The following is a 21,409-nucleotide window of genomic DNA, read 5'->3' on the forward strand; positions in this document are numbered from 1 at the left end:
CTGTTGTTTCCTACTTCTTACACTCAGCTACGGGTCTGATAAGTCCTGATAAGGTATTAAGAAATACCTTAGCATCCAAACACCTAAGCCCTAAGCAAGAAAAACAAACCAGCACAAGTCACAGCTTGCACAGTTTATTTTTATTAAGCTATTATAGTAATAATTTTATTAATTATTATTAATTATTATTAAATGGCTTATTCAGGAAAAAGTGACCACTTACACCTTTATTTCCCCAGTTAAATGTCAATGGTTTAGGCAGGACACACTTGCATCAAGCAGCCACTTCGCTCTTTCAGCAAGTGTGAGTGTGTACACAGGAAAGAAGCCCAACCAGGAGCCTTTGGCTACTACTGAAGTCCTGCAAACACGCCTGTTACCTTTCCCAGTAGAAAACTCGTGACAGAATAATTTTGTAGACTGTCAATTGTGGTTTTAAGTGCTAAAAATCTGTTGATAATCTGTCTGCATACATATACTCTATCAGTACTTTTCTGCTCTGGGAAGAAAAAACATAGCCAGGGTTTTCCTTGCTTTTCCACTCCAATACCTGAGCAACGCCTTGGCAGCTGTAGTGCAAGGGGATGGCATCAGCGAAAAATAACCCAAGCAAGTTAAATTAGTGACCTACTTGCTTGTTTAGTGATAAAGATAGCCAAGCCAGCAATTTTTGACCAGGCTTAGTGATCACCTGATTTACAACGTAGATTTTAAAATTACAGCTTCAGCAGCACATGCACCTCTATGGAGCATATTATTAACATCTATGTTTAACTTTTTGGGAGAGCGGAAGAAGCAAGCACCCACCAGAAGCCAGCTCTTACACAGCCTAGTTACAGCAGAAAAAAAATCACCCGTCACCACCCTTCGGAGTATGCTGGGCTTTCAAGAGAGCTCTAATTTACTTATATTTGCATACCACAACCTGTACAGTAATCATCATTTTTGCAGCTCATTAGTAGCCACAAACCCCTTATTGAGTTTGTGGGCTGAGTTTACTTTGCAGGTTTGAGAACACCTAGCAATTCACAGCCGCATCGTACTGGACATTACACAAGCAGTAACACTTATCTCGCCCTCAAAATACACCAACAGCACTGACTGCCTCCCGTAAAAGGAGACAAGTTGCAAGATATGCTCCTTTACTCCCATTAGGCACAGATTAGCCTCATCTGAGCAACGACTGTTTGCTGCTCAAGTTACTCTGCAATATTTTCAGTCAGACTCTTCCCAACAGGGCATCATTCAAGTAATTATCGATGTATGAAAGCAGAAAAAGAAAAATCAGACACTGGAACTAACACTGGACCACTAGCTACAAAGTCAGTTCCAAGTGCTTTTAGAAAAAAGACCCCAAAACCAAAGAGCCAAAAACCTCTGAGGCAATTCGGGCTTTGCAGGAAAAAGCACCTTCTCCTGCTGGCAAGATGATTCTTGCGCTAGCAGCATATACATCAGCAGCTTTGCTGCAGGTACAGTATGTCTTTTGGCTTCAAAGTGTTTCAAAAAAATATCTGGATGATACCTACATAATTAACTATTGTTTAGTGTTGCTCAAAGTTATGTCATCTTTTGAAGACAGAAAGCCTGCAGAGATACAAAGGTTGAACACAGTGGCTGTTAAGAACCCGTATTAACAGCAAGTGGGACAGCATCTCACGCTCCATCTTCATCTTCCTCAGAGGGAAATCGAGGAGTCGGATGCTGAGGAAGTGACCTTGGGAGTATCCAAGCAGTGACATATGCAGCACAAGCTCCTTCATGTTTGCTACAACGCTGCCCAACCTTTCAGGGCACTATGTCTGTAGACACCAGATTTCATACTTCATGTAGGTCCGTTTTACTGGCTGCAGCCATGAGGATTAAAATTTCCTCCTATCAGCAAGAGGGGAAAAAAAAGAGAGTTCTCAGCAATACCAAAAAGCAGGGTAACCCATACTGTGCACCAAGCCGTATGTGCTGCAGAGCTCGTGCTTCTTGTACAATCACTTCTGCACTGGGCATTGCAGCCTGTATCGTAGGGGTTTTTGTGCTTCTGCTCTTATCTCCAAAATAAACATACAAGGCAGCATATCTAATTATATCTAAGGTAACACATAGCTCATTTGCGTTCTTACTGTGAACAGTTAGCTTTAAACACAGCTAGGGCAATATCAGATTAATGATCACAAAACTCTGCATCACTCGTTCATTATCCTTACAGTTCGGTAGTTTAACACAAAAAGCCGCAACAGCAAGATGTTTAATTTGCAAACGAAACACTGACTGCTCTGACATTCTTGTACATGTTATCACAGGACACTACAGTTGCTTCCAATGTGAAACGATGTCTTTCAAATCACAGCTTCATCCAAGAAACAACTGGCTACAGCAAACTAATGAAAAAATTGCACCAGGAAAACCTAAGTCAAAAAAAGTCAGCCAATGATAAAGTGTTTATAAGGATGGATTTTAAAGTCATCTTCCTATTACACTGCAAGACTTTCTCTCATAAATACATGACTGGGCAATAAGCACAGAGGCTACCTCCTTACCCCATATGTAACAGAAGTGCCCTCCAAGAAGATAAGAACAGAAGTTTCAACAGGAAAAAAAGGATCCTGAGATTAATTAATAGCTACTTACAAGTAGCTTATCCTTTGATTTTCTGAACACTGCTAGAACAAGAGTGATGTGACAAGCATTGCATGGGTGAGCATGACAAGCCCGGTGCTTGCAAAGTGCAGCTCAGGAGGCAGTGCTGACCTAGGGACCCACCCTGGGAAACTTCAGGTCTAAACCCAGGATTCTCCACATGCTCCTAATCAGAAGCTCTTGGTGAACTGTCTAACAGAAGTGACAGGGAAGGGGAAATACCTTGACATGTCCTGACTGAACTCTGAATCCAATTCTGAACTTCAGGTTACACACAGTTATCTGTATTAAGCTGATTCAGAACCTGAAATCCTGTACGTGACCACTTTTACCACACATTTCGTTCACGATTGTCCTATTTTCCTAAACAAAAAGCTAAACAGGGACATATTCTTCAGTCAGCTGGCACTAGGGCATTTGGCCCAAAGGCGCTTTAACTTGCATCCTCCACCTTCTGGGTGGATGCCCTACCCTAAAGGGCACCAGGCACAGCTCTCTTCAGCTCTCCTCTTGGCACTGGGCCACTGCCCAGACAGGAATGCAAGAGCCCATGCCAGAAAACAAAAGGAGCCTGACTGCTCAGAGCGCAGAGCTTGGAAAAAACTGTCAGGATTATAAATATTTCACATTGGAAAGTGAGCTGATAAACGGGAGCAAACCCTCCTTCCAGTTGAGCACCTCAGGCTACCAGAGGCACGTTCCCTCACTCCTGTCTGGGTTTTTTTGGCCCTACTCCAACACGCAGCCAAGGGCACAGGAGGCAAAAGTTTCAACAAGGGGAAGGAAGGATTCCCCAGTACAAACTCAGAGCCTGATGACTACCTTGCTCCAAAAAACCACTGAAAAAGAACATATGGGCTTAGTCTCTTCAAGGTGAGGGAGGAACTGAACACATCTCCAAGCAATAAGCCAAGGCTGACCAGTACTTTTGGCTGAGAGCCACATATTAAATTTCTTGCACAAGCCAAAGCCCTGAGGGGCGCACAGCTGTCCCCAGACAAGCGATGACAGAACCCCTTGAAGTCCCACTACAAAGCTGGACAAGTGGGGTGGCCCTCAATATCACTCTTCTGTACTGAAGTTGTTGACACTTCAGGCACCTCTGCACTATTTTAGTTCTTTACCCTACTTAGCACAGATTGCTCTAAAACTGTGATAGCTACAAGGCAAGACCGTATGGAATAAAAATACTGCAACAAAAGCATAGCAGGGATCATTGAAGAAGACTCTGTTCTTCCTTAACTTTAAGCAGAACTTTGACCCTGAACAACCAAACTTGCCTGGAACAAACACATCCAAGAAAGGAAGAACAAAGAACCAAAATCACAAAGTGAAGGCCTCTCCAGTATCCTAGCAAAGCTAAACAACCTCCAGATCAGACATTTTGGATGTCTGAACACCAACTACCATTCCTTCATGTGCGAGCAAAGCATGGTTAAACTGAAAGTAGCGGAATGGGATCAGCAATGCAACACAAATTTTCATAAAAAAGGACAGATGCTTTGCTTTCTTTGTGAATGTGAAGTTTCCTACAAAATATCCCATACTTTGGGAAGGAGGGTATTGAGCACTTAAAAGCCTGCCATGTCAAATGGGAACACAAGAGCTTTGAAGACAAGCTTAAGAAGAGACCCAGGCTCGGGCTGGCAATCAGGCTGATGCGAGTATCTGTCAGATCAGGTTCCCATTCACTGTTCAGCAGTGGAAGTATTACCAAGGTGGCACAAACAAAATTTCAGAGGTTCAATTAAGAGTTAAACAATACACAAACCACCTGTATTTTGCTAATTATTGCTAAGCAACATTAAGGCCAACAGTTTAGCAGAATTCAAAAGGCATTAGACATTATATGGGTAATAAGAACATCCACAACTACATTAGCTAGGATAAAACAGTTTATAAAAGGATTAAAGGAACAGCAAGCCTTGTGGCATGAGTCAGCCACTATATCAAAGATAGATTGTTCTTTCCGATTGTTTTCCTTAGCACTGAGCAGCAGAAACCATACCCATTGTTCCAGCAACTGTTAGCTAAATCGCCCCAAGGATCAGCCTACAACCACCAAAATCAAACTAGACTTCACTTGCTCAGGTTAAAGCTTCTCTAGTGAGCTTGTTCAACTGTGTATTACATTTATCTTGGAATAAAAGCAACTAATGCCAAACTTTAGTTGATTTATATTCACAAATGCTTGCAACAAATTAAACTAGAATTGAGACATTTAAGTCACAGAAGTTGATGTGACCCACCCTCAAAGCCGATCACCACAATGAAAGAGCCAGAGCATCACAAGGAAACACCTAAGTCAGCAATTCTCTGCTAATTTCAGTAAACAGCTACTACTTGGAGGTAGAAAAAAAAAAAACAAAAGTCTCTAACGGGCTTGCCCTGTCCTGTCCTAAAACAGATCAACCAGAGAACTGAGATCATTCTCCGTTTAGAAGAAGGCTTGTCACCAGTGGTAGGACTAGTCACTGCTTTTAGAAGAGTTTAACCACTTAGACCCTGGACTCCCAAGCTTTTGGACCAGTGCAAGTCTGATGGAATAATTAAACATGTGCAGAAACCAAATATTTTTAGCAGCCTGCCTTCCTTGCGTCTACCAGGAACAGCTTAATTTGCCATTAGCCCCATGAAATGGCAGAGGGATTCAGACAAAGGAGCTGTAATTACCAAGTCATCTCCAGCTGAAGTGTCAGCTACCATATGCTCTTCAGAAAACCCAGACTACTCATGAGTCTAGTTTATAAAGCTCCCTTTATCAAGGTTCATTTTGACAAGAGGGTGGTTTTGATTGTACCAGGCGTTTTTGTAACTTTTAGCTGTTAGAACAGTGAAAGTAGACAAAGAATAGCAGATCCAAACAGCAGAGCAGCCCACTATAAGCACAGAATTCAAAGAGTTTGCACCAGGTGATCCAGGTTTCATCCCATACTCCCTCACTTTTTAAGTTAAATATTCTTTTCCCATGATATGACGTATTTAGAAAATGTACCACTCTGCTTCCAGAGGTGATTTACAAACCTCTATCTGCTGATCAGTGCCAGATGAAGTTTCAAAAGCTGTAAGAAGTCACAAGTCCTGTATCTGAGATTAGCACTTTCAGTGTAAGAACACCTTGAGGGGTCAGAGGGAGATGTGAGACAGGGTAAAGTTTTTAAGCCAGAGGGGGGAAAAAACCTAAATAGGTATTTTTGCTACTGCTCCTTCAGCAAAAGCTACTTGGGAATAAAAAACCTACTATCAGTATCTGCATTACACCAGGGACTGCAATTTTTCACTTAAACATTTCAGTACTGCAGAAGCTGATGTCACGTGCCAAGCAAAACTTCCCTCTAATTTGGCAAGGCTTCAGAAGTCCAATGAACTATTAATTGTAACACTGGCTTACATTGCTAGTAGAGAAAGAACATATTTTGCCTATGCTAAAAAATGTGGTTAAGCAGAAATAACTGAACAAATGATCGAAGCTTTGAATGAAATAACCAGAGCGCCAAACTGGATCCTCATCACAGAAACATCAAGTCTGCCTAGTATCCTGACCACTACTAGCAGAGCCAGGTAGCTTTCAACCATGCAGGTAAAAAAAATACATAGTGACTGTTTCTGTAGCATAGGATTTTTTTAGAAAAAAAGAAAGGAAAAGATGTGGTAAGAAATTGATCCTACTACCAGTTTTCACCACTTACTGCCCTTTGCAGCAAGAAGTAGCATACAAGTTTTCCACTTCCACCTGAACAAAGGTTTTGACTATGACTTTTGACAAGTTACTACACAAAGAGCAGCTCAGAAACCAGCCACTGGGTGAGAGGCAGAAAGCATACACTTAGTCTTCTATAACTTCTCCGAGCACCTGGTGTTCTGCTTAAGATTCAGTGCCTGTAGAAATACCTGTCATAGCTGGCAGTTACAAATATGCTTGTGGCAGCAGGAAACAATTGGCTCAAACTCCACTCGTTTTATTCAGTCGGGCTTTCTCTGTGGTTGGTTTTCTGTGCCAACATGAAAGAGAATTAAGTGCTCCATAAGGAAATTAGAAGATTCAAACTTACCCAACTTACCTACAGAACCACAAAACAGCATGTGCAATCACCATTAGCAAAACACACATGGTAAGACGTGTCAGTTTCTCACCACCACAAGCACTACAAGGACCTAAACCAACCCCTGACACAGCTGCAGCTTCTGCGGTTTAGCTCTGACATGGAATACAATTCTCCTATCTGCTTGCATGCATGGTTTATTTCGCACTGGGTCTTGCTGCAATATTTGTATGACCACATCCAACAGCAGGACTGCAAAACTAAGCACTCCGGCAGTACCTGAATTCACACCACACCCACCAGCCACTTTTTTGGGAATGAATATACCCGCAGAGGTCTGTGTTTCTCTCCAGGGATCTTGTTCTGTGCAGCAAGAAGGCAGCCAGACACACAGTCATTGGAAGAGAAGAACCATCAGTGGTGCATCACGCAAGAATCCCAACCCTGAAAACAGCAACTTCCTACTGTAGTCAAATCAATTCCCTGTATAAACCTCAAGCTGCTCATTGCTCCTGGTTCTTCTGTCAACCCATCACCATTTCTCAATCTTAACATTTGCTAGCTATTTTCCTAGAGATATTTAAGTGATTGCAGTTGCCAAGACAACTGCTTCATCAACACCAGCATCTCAACTCATCTATCTTGGGCTTCCCTTCCATTTGCTGTGACTTCTAGGAAATCAGCTGCCAGAAACAGTAATTTTGAAATCTGGCTTCCTTTTTTCCCAATATTTAGTAGCCTTTCAGATCTTTTGTCCTAAGATTCTCAAGCTCCTTTCATAGGAACAGATTTGTTTTAATTATACCCTCAGAAGTGAGGTTTCCTGCAAAGCCAGAAGTCCGATAGCCTAAATTCCAAGGCACTGAGGCGATGAAGGGGAAGATGCGATCAGAGGTATACATCCAAACCAGGTTTACACACGCCTATGCTGTCGCTTCCAATAACTCACTGAAGTCTCCCTCTATTTTGTTTTCTGTTACCAAGAGAAGCAGAGAGTGACTCAGTATTTCTTATAATACTTACCAAACTCAGTTGGGCCTTGAAATGCATGCCCATATGCATGCCTTTTTAAAAAAATATCACAGAACTTCCACAAAGAAATTCATAAGTGGATAATCTCCATAGCTATATCCACGTTTTAACTAGGTGAGGCTTAAGATGTCAGACTTTTCTGCCGTGGCAGCCACAAAACCCAGTGGCCAATTCAGCTGAGCTCTGCAAGCAACTAAGTCCTCAGAACATATAATACAGCTTCTAAGAGTTTCACAACAGTAAAGTAGGGAAATAAGAGCCTGCGTAGCACTCCCCCTCCCTGAGCCCATCTATGTTAGACTCAAAAAAGAAGGCATCACACCTTCAATCACAACTAAAGCTTTGATCAGAACTTATGAAATATGGGATAAGCCAACAGAAACACTTAAGACAGGTTTGATTAAGTTCTACCACCAACCAAGGTACCGGCATCTTCGTATCATCAGCATTTGAAGGCATTCAAGAGCAGCTTCCCAAGTTTATGTCTTCACAGCCCTCGCTGCTGTGACTTACACCCAGGTTTACGGCTGCAGCTCTGCTACCTTTACATCCATTAGCGCGGATACCGGTAGCCATCTAACCATGGCAACGTGGGATTAAGCATGGGCTGCAAAACCAACTCATAAACTGGGTCAGTTCACAACCGGTGTTAAATATCATGTTGTTGCTACCAGACCACTACTGTGCTTGAGACAGGTCAAACGTGCCATTGCTGCAATGCAGACACACTTAAACACTATAAAATGATCTCAACAGTTTAGTCCTCCGAACCTTGATGGTTGGCTGTGGTTGACAGCGTCACTGGAGAAAGCCTTGAGTATTCCTTTCACCATGCATATTCATACAAGGTTAACAAACCTAAAGCAAGAAAAGACTTTACACTCTGCCTGAAACTCAGACTCTACACGCCAATCACATTAAGCTGTGACCAAACATTATTTTCGCGAATAAGCATTATACAATAACATTTATCAATAAATTCATAATTAAAGCAAAGAAGCCTCTCACAGCCAGAAACACCAGCTTTCCTTGCAAAAGAAAAGGTACCTGCAGGTCAGTTGTGCTGTAGTTTTCTATTTAAAGTGCTTGCTAAGTGTAGAATTTGGCTTTCCGCCCATGTGTTTTAAGCTCAGTGTTGTGGCATAGCCTGGGTAATTACACTTCGGGTGACAAGCACAGCAGAACTCGGAGGCATGTCAGTAATATGCTTCAAACATCGTCTTAACTTACTGGAACCAAACCTTGCCTGGTGAATGCACCGGCTCCATGATGGGCCACGCCAGCCTGCTTCCCTGCCCATGCTATGGAGCTGCAAGCCATTCCACACTTCCACAGCTGACATCAAATCCTGCACGCCAGTTTTGCCGCACTGAGAGGCTTTGTTTTGAACCTAATCTTCAAAGCACAGTAGAGAAGACCTGGGGTGGCTACCGTCAAAGAGTACAGGAGCTCAAACAATTAAGACATTACAAGCAAGGAATCCCAGAGGCAGGAGGTAGAAAAGCTGTGTAGCTCTGAAATCAGTGCAGATGCCTCTGACATTTCAAATGGTGAGGCCGCCAAGGCATAGCTTTGCCTCCTCCAAGGAGTTCACCCAGATTCTCCCCGATACACTCTTTCTGAGAATTATTTGTGAAGCCTGCATAGCATGCATCTCCCCCAGCAAGCCCACATACCCAGGCCTTGACTTGATGGCTTTCTCTCCAACACGAGGAATGTCCCCCTCCTCCCCCAGGTTAAGTTACACAACCCCAGCTTTATTTTTTGCTCTTAAAGAACTGCTGCAGCTGCCTCACGGACAAAGTCTGTGCAGAGGAGTATGACTTGTCAGTACATCAGGATCTGTGCTGGGGCGCTTCAGGAGACTGCTCAGGTTTTTATTTTTAAAAAACAGAAATAAGCAGAAGCTCATCTTTCAGAAATTTTTGCTTTTGTGCTTAAGCAGCCTGAAAGCTCTTCACATGACAATTTCTTCAGCTATTCCAAATTTAAATACCATACTTGTAAACATACAAGTTGAATTTGTTCTGGAAGAAAGCTCTCCCATGTGCTATTTATAAAAAGCAAAACGCTTTCTACCTACAGATTCAGTCAACTATGCTATTCTAAGATATACCAGTTTTATATAAAAATGTTATTTATCCATGATCCTGAATACGAACACTTTACAGATAAGACTTTCAGTTCCTACCCTGGTTAATTAAACTACACGGCCTCTTGCTGTTGTCAGAGAAGATTTTGGCCCTACCTTGCATTCAAAGCTGTACAAAGCCCCCATACTTCTACATGACTCTTCCAGTCCTGGCGCTGTGTCCTTCAGATGAGCACCTCTTACACTCACCAACAGATCTAGAACAATGCACTGCATTGGCTGTCTCATCCTGTTTGCGTAGCATCCGCAGACTATTCTCGACAAGTGCTATGCTTCACCCACACAAAGGGCCTGACAGATGATGAATTCTGGATTGTGCATCCCTTTCACCGAGTCCAATATCAGATCGTAGCAATTCACAGAGTAAATGTGACACAGCAATACTTAATAGCTTTACCAAACAAAGCCCAACTAAACAGGTACTGAAGAAAGCTTGCTGGCTACTACCTAGCAGAAGGCAGTATTTGGTTGACCATATGAGCATCTAGACACAAACCATTCTTGGAAGGAAGAAATTGATTTCCCAGAATCCTCCTCTTTCATGTTGACATCATCTAGTTATTAATCTGCAAATTAAGATCCAAATTCAACGTGTCAGGCAAGTATTAACAGTAGGCTTTAGGTTCAACCTAGATTTTGTCATCCTTGTGTTTTTCTGCACTACTACAGTTGCACAAGTTATGTATCACACAGTAGTCCAATGAGACTGAGGTCTCTTCTGAGCACAGGGAGTCTACTTCACAGTGTCATCATCATGTTCTTCTGCCATAACACCACCTTTATAGTATTTTATTTTTTTAATAAAAACATTTAGAACCGAGTTGAGACTACAACAATGCAAACACACTGCTACTCACAGAGAGTTTGTTCCAGGAAACTTACTGTGTCTATTCTTCCTTCTAGAGTACAGAAATCACTGCTCTACACTTAACAAGAGAAGAAAAACCCCAAAACTTATAGCTTCAGCTACAAACTAATGCACACCAAACAAAACAGATAGGAGATCAGAAATAAACTGGTGCATGCAAGAATTAGACAGAACTGATACAGTCTTCCAACACCTCAAGAGTTTCTTCCTATCCATCAACCTCCATCCAGAGCTTTGCTAGATTTCCTGCAGTATAACTCACAGGCTCTCCCTAGCATCACCAGCAAGCTTACTTTTGGTTTAACAGCAGAAAGCAGCCATCTTAGCAGTGTTGGTTAGGAGTAGGCAGGTCAAAAAATACTTCACTGTTCTTTTGGAAACAGGTGAAAGTCATACACATGCTCAGCAAAGCTGACAGCTGCAGAGGGGAAGATGAAACAGAACAAGGCTGAGACACCAGCAGTTCTAATCAGGTCACACACGGTGACTTTCTGTCAGCCCTCAGTCGTGCCCCAAAGTACAGTCAGTCCAGTATAGGAAAAGAGATGAAGGAAGAGGGAGACAGCTGTGATGGGCTTGGATTCCCAAAGACCCCAAGACAGACGAAGAGACTTGGTAGCAACACGACAGGTCTGTTGTGGCCAAACATACTAAAGCCATCCTCCATGTCTCTGCCATTGCACAGAGCTGACTCCACAGCAGCATGACCTACCTGGACAGCAGGCAAGATCTCAAGCATGGTGCACATGCTGAAGATGGCTCCATGTGACATTTCATTGCACCCCCATGAGGCCTGGGAACAGGAAATACCTTGCTTTGGGATGGTTACTCACTATCCTTATCCCAGACAGACCTGATCCACCACTTAACAACATGCCTACAACTCCAGCAGGCAGTTCCCTGGCTAAGGTAGGCAGCACATACCTACAGCAGCCAGCCCAGCTGTGGTCTCCACAGACATCACCTTTAAGCAGCACAGCTTTTCACAGCTCATTTTGACAGCCAGCATGTTACTTAATTGTCACTTGCAGGCAAAATATGGTCCCTGATTGAAAAGCCCAAGCATATCATTCACACCAGAGACATGAAATAAAGTGAACAACTAAATGCACAGCAAGTACAGGACAAGCTTACAGCCTGGATGAAAATTAACAATGATTTGTCCAAGCTGAACATTAAGAGGGCTACTTCAAATCAGTGAAATCCAAGCACTAGCAGCCAGACTTACTCCATAACATCCAGATGAAAAGTGGCCAAGACCAGCAGCTTTCTTACCCCACCCCACCTTAGTAGCAGCCAATGCAACTACAACCTCTTTCCAACCGCAGAGCAGCCATGGATGATATGGGTTCAAGACTGAACTGTGCTATTATTGCCATTTAAAACAGATCTTCGAGTGACATTCCACAATGACCCAAGGCTGGTCTTCAGCTCCGAGGAAACTGTCCACAATCCTCCGAGGGTCAAAACAAACTTCAGTATTAACAGATTTTCAAAAATAATCCAGCTGCTTCCAAAATGTAAAAGCCTCACTGAAGTCTACCCCACCTATCCAGCTTCCAGTTGTGCCGCTATTGCTGTATTTCAGGCCAAAGGCAGCCAAGCTTCTTCTACACACATGAAGAACTGCTACCAGCAGGGGGGGGGAAAAAAAAAAGAAGTCAGTTAAATATCACAGAAAGCATATTAGTCAAATTTTGAAGAACATAAGCCTTCAGGTTTCTGGCAGACACTGAGAAATGGAAATCAATCCATATGTTGGTCTCAAAATGTTCATTTTTATATGCTCCAATGGAGATCATACGGCAACATAAAATGCCTAGTTTCATTTAGAAGTTCACTGGTCTTACAAAGAAGAAGTGACCACAGGTCCTCTACAGAGTTGTTTAAACACGGCTGTGGTTGTCTCAAGAAACAGCCACTTGACAAAGAACTACACAAGAGAAGAAACGTTACCATCATCCACTGAATTTGAACACTAAGTTTTCAACAAGAGTTGAGCCTCAATGCCTTTTATTTTGCTTAGTATTTTGAATGACTTTCACTACAACGAGAAACAATTAGGTTAGGCAGGGATCCCACTGAAGTGGCAATATCATTAAGCACAGACAAGACTTCTTTCCACCTTGACCGAAAAGTGCCATGTACCTCTTCATCTGAAATATTTGGGTGTGGGCATTTTGTTACCGCGTGAATGACAAACCAGAACAGATTTAGAAAAGAGCTACAAGACACTTAAAAGGTACAAAAGAGATCTTAACCTCTCAAGTTATACTGCTTATTGCACCACTGAAAGGCATTCAGCCACTAAGTGTAGGTACAGTCACTATTCTGCAAGAGAAGTAAATGCAAGCACCAAGATGAAATTCAGTTTTGTTCAGTACATTGTAAGAAGCCCATTCTTTTAATAAAGGTGAATGGTTTTAGAGACAGCTATTCTAGCCAAGATAAGCTAACACTTGCACACCAGTGTAGCCTACATCCATGAATTAGAGGTTTATACGAGCAGAATTTATGGAAGAACAAATGCATCTTCACAGACTGTGTCGTAAGTCAAAGCTACTCCATTGCATGGCTTTTGTTTTGACAAGGCCAAAGAGGATGCTGCAAAAGAATGTTCTTTCCGCCTTTGCCTAGGTCTGACAGCCAAAGGTTTGTAGCTGCAAGAAGTCCACAGATTAATTTAAAAACAAGAATTCTTGCACAATGGACAAGCATCTGTCACACAAGCTATGACCCAAGTGGCACAACTGGCTAAATGCTGGTCCTTACACTGTTCCCATACTCTGACAACAGGTTTTGCATCTTAACCCCTCCAAACATTTTGCTACAATGAACATTAAAACATGTTTTAAATACTTTAAATAGGATACATAACTTGGGGAAGAGTCACATAGCTACTGCGAGCATGTCCGTACTGCGAAGAACTTGAGTTTCAGCTCCCAAGCAAAAGTCCTTTACGTGAATTTCTAAATGACTTGTACAATGTTAAGAGAACTAAAAGACCAACAGGAACACATAAATTCACGCTTTTCATACTAAAACCTTAAGGAGTGAGACACAGCCTGCCAGCCAGGCAGCCTTTTCTGTTAATCATAAACACTATGCTACCTGAAAGTGTCACCCACTCAAGACAGCCCCTTCATGCTCCCTATGTCATAGCCTCAATTCAAAAAACCCAAAACATTCAGGAAGGCTTAAGGTCATGTGTCTTCAAGTCAAGCAAGCTTCCCACATATCCTACGTGCACCCCAATTCAGTAGCTTTAGCATTTTTCTCCTATTTGTAGGCCACTTTAGGCAAATCTTTATGCATTTTAAGTATTTCAGAAAATGTGGAGATAGGGAATCAATCAGCTTGACTCATCTTGCCTACCAGCGCTTCAGCAGAGGGTACGCAACGCCAAAATTACTCGTATTAAACTGGTCTGGTGAGATGAGACATTCTCAGCAAGTCGCTACCACAAAAGCTTAGTAAGATTAACTGCAATTCCTCTAACTCGTAATGCTGAATAAAACACAAAGGTTTTAAAAAATGAAGTAGCACTCTGGAAATAGCAAGCTAATTTTGTGCACGTGCCTATGTGTATGCACACATCCGATCACGCACAGCCCAAACTCAGAAGGACTCGCTATACTATGAGTCACATAGCCTGCAGTCCATCCATACTGCAGTCCATCTGTAACTGCTACATTTCCAACTTCAGCTCCGTTACACTCAAGTTCAACATAAAATCTTCACTGTTTAGTCCGTAGTATTCATTAGTATGAATACCTGATGATGGCCATAAACTACACAGCCAAACTGCATGTCAAAGATCAGCGCTAAGCTTCTGCGAGCAGGTTTTTTCTGGCATTTCCTACCCTCTAGATGCAAAATGAGCATCATGCAGTAGACGTAAAGTGCTATCAAAGCGAAGATATCCAGTGCGAATACATCACTACGTAAAACAGCAGGCAGCATAAGCATGACTTCAAAAACAGCGAGGTAAAAACACGTTTCAGCTTTTGAGAACTTGCAGATGCGGTCCCACACTCAGACACTGGCATAACATCACTGTAATACCAGAGATCTTAAGGATTTACACAAAAAAAATCTTTTAGAAGAACACCCTTCTAACACTACAGAGTTAAAAACTTGCACTAATTCCTGTAATATGAACCAGACCTAAAGCTATCCACATGCTTATAGTTATTATCTCTTTAACTGACAGGCAAGAAATTTGAAAAGGCACAGTTCTCTGCATTGCTATCCAAGAAAACAATTCCTGTTGTATTTTACCTTATTCAAGGATCATTCAGTGCAAACTCATGGAAAGAGAGCTAAACAATGGAAAAATTTTGCAAATCGACAGCGCTCAATCTTCCCAAAGTAAAGCTCTCAATTTTTATTGTAACAGCAGAGGTGGGTGGTGCTTCAGCTCTCCTCTTGCCATACAACAGGCCCTAACTGTATGCGATCTTGTATTTTCAGGCAGTATCAGAACTGGAAATCACTATCTGTGCTTCTTAGCACACACAAATAACCATACCTGGATCTGAGGATCCCTAGGGAAAGGCCTGGGAGCTGGCTACCATCACCCCCTTCACCATTTCCTGCTGCAGACAGATGCTGTCCAAAACAGGCTACAGGCTGGGTGAGTTGTCTGAGGGATTCTGTGGGGCCCACAGACTTAACCACCCAAAAAACTACACGCAACAGTGGAGTGAGGGTCATTCAGGTGTTCCCCAGGCCCGAGGACTGAAGACCACAGCTGTGCTTATGATCAGTGCACCAACACCAGAAGCAGCCTCTCACCTCCCTGCCCGTGGACAGCTGGGCGGCTCTTTGGCTCTAGAGACAGCCTGCTCCGAACGGGAGCTCTGCCGACCCAGAGCTGGCAACTCCAGGCTCTGTCCACCTGCAGGTCCGTACCCCTTTGCTGCATCAAACCTCTGCTTATTAGCATCAATGATACCTAAAGGCAACAAAAATAAAAGATTACGTACACTGAGAGAGAAGTTCTGTGGCACCTTGCAACGCAGAGGCCTGCAGAAGGCAGCTTTTGTGCTGAGAGCACCACACATTTCTCCCTTGACACCAAGAAGTATTTCTGCTGAGTTAAATGTTCTACCAGCTACATAATCCTAAGTGCTTAAGAAACTTCTATTTGCTTAATTTTAAGCTTTCTGGGAAGCAGTCTACAATACCAAACTTTCAAACGTGGTGCTCATTCTTGCCATCAGTTATCTGTAAGTTCCATATCGATTTCCTGCTCTGAAAAAGAATTATTCCCACATATTGCAAATTGCTTTGAAGTCAAAACAAATCACTTGGAAGAAGCTGAGATCCAACAATACATAACTCCAAACAGCACACAGTTAATGAGTTACAAAATGCAAGGAAAACAATGCCTTGACAAGTATTTAGCCCCCAAATTACTTGAGAAAACTAAGCATAATGCTTTGGGCTTTCCCCCGTCCCTCCAACTTGTGTGTCAAGACATGCTCCTTCAAGTAGCAAAAATACCTTTTGAAATAAATTGCCTTAAGAACTATCAAATAGCAACTCTAACAATGCAGTTAATTTTTCTTGTTTCTTTTCATGTTAGGTGTATTCCTTTTCATCTACCCAGCCCAAATCACCGCTGAAGGAGCTTCTAATATTGACTCTTGCTCTACATTAAACACGCTTCTTGACACAGCATACTTGGTCAAGCCGTGCTTCTGAGTAGAGCTATGTGTTTAATAATGAAGTATAATTTCTCACTTGCACCTTCCCTGGTCCCAGCACAAGAATACCATTCAACTATAAAAATGAGAAGAATTTCCTTTTTTTAAAAGCAAACAAGAGCTGTGACGCTAAGGTGTGATTGGAACAAACACGCAGAGCTTTGAGTAAGCCATCAGGAAGCACCTTTGAATACTTCTGTAAGCACCCTGAAAATATCGCTTGATCAGAGCATCGGGCAGAGGTTTATCAGCCTCCGGGCTCTGAAGGTCCAGGCATCAAAGCATGGATTTCAAGGCAGACTGAGAGACCCATCAGCGCTCCACCAAGATGGTGAAAGTTTCACCACGCACAACCCTTAGCCACTGAAATCTATCCCAACTAGCACTTCTCATCACCAGGTCACATCTTAATAACCTTTGCTGTGGTGATCCCCATTTAAGCATTAGCTGCCAAAATTAAAGGTGAGGAAGTTCCCCTGCCATGTAGCAAGGAACCCTCTCGGCCAATCAGAAGATGGCACAAAGGTGGCATCGATGAACTGCTCACACGTAGCTCTGCAGACTACAGCACAGTCCGGTTCGCTACTGCTCAGGCGCTGCCTGCAAAACCAGAAAAACACATTCCCCACTGTTTCCCAAGCAATTCAGAGCTACCACATCACCCAGAGGTGTCTGATCTTAAAGACCTGTCTTATCACACCATGTCCTTCCCAGTTGACCTAAGAAAGAAGCAGCTGGCATTATCTATGACCTGGACATGAAGCATTTCATTCCAAGAAAAATCTTCCCTTCGTCACTCGAAAAACCCAGCTGCGAGCAAATCAACATCTTCGACCCACAAGGTCTACCCACCCTTTCACCCTTAAACAAACTATGAGTGAGACAGGGACCAAAACCAAGTTCACCTATTGCAGTCAAATACCTGTAGCCCAACACAACTGATTCTGCCAGAAACCTCAGGCAAACTGGCAATTTCCTGCTGGCAGGAGTCTGCTCTTATCACTAGACTTTTCTGGAGGACTTCACATCACTGACCCTGAGCTACTTTTGCCCTGCCAGTGAGGAATGAGAGGTAACCAGCGCTCAGCTCGTTCCTTGCGGGTGGTAGTCTGGAACTTAAGCAAAGGGTTGCCCAGAACATCACCTAGCTACGCAGTCTGACCAGGAATAAACTCACTAGACAAGGCAAAGGTTGTTGCAACCTGCACTGCAGATGCGCACCTTCAGCTGATGGCACCAGGAGGGAGCCTGTGGCTCATGACTGCTCCTGTACCCCTCGCTGATACAAGCTGCTCTTATACAGTGGTTGCTTCTGCAGGCTGCTGCCCTTTCCACCTAGCTGGGAGGTCCTCAGCTACGAAGGACTGCTGCAGACCTGAGTGTGCTATCTTAGTGGATAAAATATGCTTAAATGCTGTGCTTGAATCTTTAAGAAGTCCTGGACTTTATTCTAGCCAGCACTAAGGTATTGATAACCTACCACTTAAACAAACATTCAGGGGGGCTTGTCTTCTGCTTCGATTTATGAAATGCTAGAGTTACAGGATTAGCAACTGAAACCAGAATCCGTTGAAATGTTGAACCAGCTTTTAACAGCAGTAGCTCCTGTCAAGGAGGTGCAAAGAGAGCACTTCCCTCATTTCAGTTTATTCAGCTAGTTCAACAGCCCAGAGAGAAAGGGTCATATTTCTCCAAGAATAAACACGGTGCCAAAAGCTGATGTTACCAGCTCCAAGAGCTCCATGAGCATAAATTAGGCATTTGTATTCCCAATCAATCATCACTAATACATCCTTTATTAAGGTGACATTTAACACAGGTTTTCCTCAAAATATTTATACTTGAGCTTAACTAGAACCCTTTGTACTTTTGCTTCGGTTCCTACCCTCAAACCACACCTCAAGTGGAAGAAAATTCCCAAACTCTCATTGCCACAAAGTTTAAAAAAGTTACATCCTGTAATTGCGTATTTCTAGTCCTTGCTTACCTCATTTTAGGAAACTAAAAATACAAACCAAGATGAAGGCAGATTATTTCATCAAGCCAAGGGATATGAAAAATAAATCAGATGCTTATCCAAACTAGTTCTCACCTTGCACATGCTAGGAATGTACCACAGAAGTCACCCCAGCAAATAAAGTTCAGGGCAATAACCTCTATAAACAATTCAGTAAGTGAAGGCTAACACATCTAAAGGTTCGCCTGAAGGCCCAATACAAAGAAAGCCAAGACCACCGCTTCTCAGGACTATAGGGCTCCTTCTCCCTAGGGACAGAACGAGGGTCTAAGACCACTTTTTCAGTGGCTCAGAAGTCAGGATGCATAACCAAAGACCAAACGCTACCAAAACAAAAAAAAAACACCATGCAGAGCTCGTCACAGAGAAAAGATGAGACAGTAACAACATACGAGTGACTCCAGGCACGTCGCTTGAAGGGAATCCCTCTGCCGTGGAGGGGTGATGGCATCTTAAGACCTCAGTCTCCCCACTCTCAAAATAAGTATCACAGAATCAGAAGACGAAATCAGAAAGAATCAGAAGAATTTAGGAGAAAGGCACGATGGTTCAAGGACATCAAATATCAAAAAATACAGCACATTTGTAACACTGAGGAAAGGCAGCTCGCAACCTTGCCTAAATCAACACTTGTTAACACATATCCCCACACGATTTCACAGGCTGCTTCAGCTTCTTTCCAGGAACAATTACAAACAGACAGTCCAGAGAACTCCCCAACCAAATGAAAATATTTTGACCCTTTGTGATTTCTCTGAAAAAAATGGATGAGTAACTTAAGTGCAGGAAGAGGTTGCCAAACCATTCGGATGTAAAAATGACCCAGTTACCAACTCCAGACTAAAGTGACTTCCTGAATAAGTAATCACAGAGGTGAGTCTAAGAATATACCTATCACACCTACATGAGTAAGCTGGCCAACTCATTACAAAAGGCAAGCCTCGTGCCAAAGCCTTCCCTTCCTTCAAAACAATGAGGCCAAACTGAACGTGACTTAAATCTATTATTCCCCAAGCTACACGTTATTTTGGTTTTGTGGAACAAAGCTCCCAAACCTTGACCCAGAGAGGCACCGAAGATCCATGTTAGCCAAGCAAAAAGATCAGCCAGATTTCTTTTTTTTTTTTTTTTGCCCCCAGTATGACCGAAGCAGAGGCACGAAACGGGAGACGCAGGAGCCACTGCTAAAACGCTAACTCTCGGGAGAAGCGAGCTGAAGGGGACAATGTTTTCCTAGAGACCAGGCAGGCATCAAGTGTGAAGGGGTGTGCCCAGCCTCTGCGGGCACCAAGGCCTTTTTTAACTGCTTCTTTTGAGGAAAAGCGTGCAATTTCTCCGCCAGCTGTTTCGAGAATTAAAGCCTGCTTCCTTCAGTCCCCTTCTGGGACAGCACTGCCAGATCTCTCGCCTGCTGTATTTACAAGGAGGGGGGGGGGGAACACCCCAGAAGTTGTTTTTGGATGAACAGGAAGGCTGAAAGAGGAATTGAAAGGGTCTGTCCACCTCCACCAGCTCAGCACAGCCGCAGCCCTTTGACGGCTGCCCTGCCGAAGTCTGGGGAGGCAGAGAAGGAAAACGGTGAGGGGGGAAAGGGGGGGGGGGGGGGGATAAATAATGAAAAGCCGTCCTGAAGCCCACGAGGTCCTGAGGAAAAACGCAGCCTTTCTCTGGAAGCAGCCACCCCACGAGGGGGCCGGGAATTCCCTGGCTTCGAGATAAACCCACCCCGGCCGCGGTGCGGGGACGACCCCGGGGTGGGAGAACCAGCCCCCCCACCCCTGCCACCAGCCGCCCGCCCTCCTCCGGGCTCAGCACCGGAGAATCACCGCACGGAGCCGTCCGCCCCCCCGCCCCAGACCCCGCATCCCGGGGAGGGGGGTGGGGGGGCAGGCCTCGTCCCCCCGCCGACGGCCGCCCGGCCTCCCGCAGGCCCCGGGCCCTTCCCGCGGGGGCTGGCACCGCCGAGCCCGACAAAGAGGCCCGGCGGGCGGTGGGAGGGTCCGCGTCCGTGTGCGCGCAGGCCCCGGCGGCGTCTCCCCGGGACCCCCGCGGCGACGGGAGCGCCGGGGCCGGGGCGTGTGAGGGGGGAAGGCCGTACCTTGAAGTACCCGCCCTCGTAGAGGGTGTTGGGGGGCCCGAAGATCGCCACCTCCCAGTTGTAGAGGTCGGACTCATCGACCAGGGTGATGCGGAAGCCCTCGACCGGCTCCTCCTGCAGCGACTTCAGCTCCAGCATCAGCGCCTTCTGCGAGCTGCTCATCTGCTGCTGGGCCATGGCGCGGCGCGGCGCCCCCCGCCGCCGCCCCCCCGCCGAGCCGAGCCGTGCCGCCGCGCCGCGATCGCGCTCCCGCCGCCGCCGCCGCGCTGCCCCGCGGGCCCCCGCCCCTCCCCGCGCTGACGGCCGCCGCCGCCGCCGCCACTTCCTTTTGTGACGGCGGCCCGCCCGCTGACCTCAGCGCGCCGCGCCACGCCCCGCCGCGCGCGGGGCCACGCCCCCGGCGGCGCGCTTAAAGGGGCGGCGCCGCGGTGCCCGTGGGCGCGCGTGGGCCGGCGGGGCCTGGGGCTCACTGGGACCCCACGGGGCGGGCGCGGCCCGGCCGCGCGGAGGGGCCATGCGCGGGATGGGAGATGGGGATGGGAGATGGGGATGTAGATAGGGATAGGGATAGGGATAGGGATGGAGGTGGGGATGGAGGATGGGGATGGAGGTGGGGATGAGGGTGGGGATGGGAGATGGGGACGGGAGGTGGGGATGGAGGATGGGGATGGGGGACGGGAGGTGGGGATGGGGAGGGAGCTGGGGATGAGGATGGGGTGGAGGTGGGGATGGAGATGGGAATGGGGATGGGAGATGGGGACCGGAGGTGGGGATGGAGGATGGGGATGGGAGATGGGAGGTGGGGATGGGAGGTGGGGATGGGGATGGGGGATGGGGGATGGGAGGTGGGGATG

General features: G+C 45.0%; 1 protein-coding gene across 1 annotated transcript in view; it reads right to left on the reverse strand.

Annotated features, from left to right (window-relative positions):
• Window positions 1–20,767, reverse strand: part of LOC104327334 (ubiquitin-conjugating enzyme E2 R2) — a 57,052-nt gene extending 36,285 nt beyond the window's left edge. Inside the window, exon 1 of the mRNA XM_075411302.1 lies at window positions 20,556–20,767. Coding sequence (XP_075267417.1) covers window positions 20,556–20,732 — 177 coding nt within the window. The 5' untranslated portion in view covers window positions 20,733–20,767. The remainder of the gene's footprint in view (window positions 1–20,555) is intronic.
• Between the last annotated feature and the right edge of the window lie 642 nt (window positions 20,768–21,409).

This window comes from Opisthocomus hoazin, chromosome Z (assembly GCF_030867145.1).
Source record: "Opisthocomus hoazin isolate bOpiHoa1 chromosome Z, bOpiHoa1.hap1, whole genome shotgun sequence".
NCBI classification, from domain to species: domain Eukaryota; kingdom Metazoa; phylum Chordata; class Aves; order Opisthocomiformes; family Opisthocomidae; genus Opisthocomus; species Opisthocomus hoazin.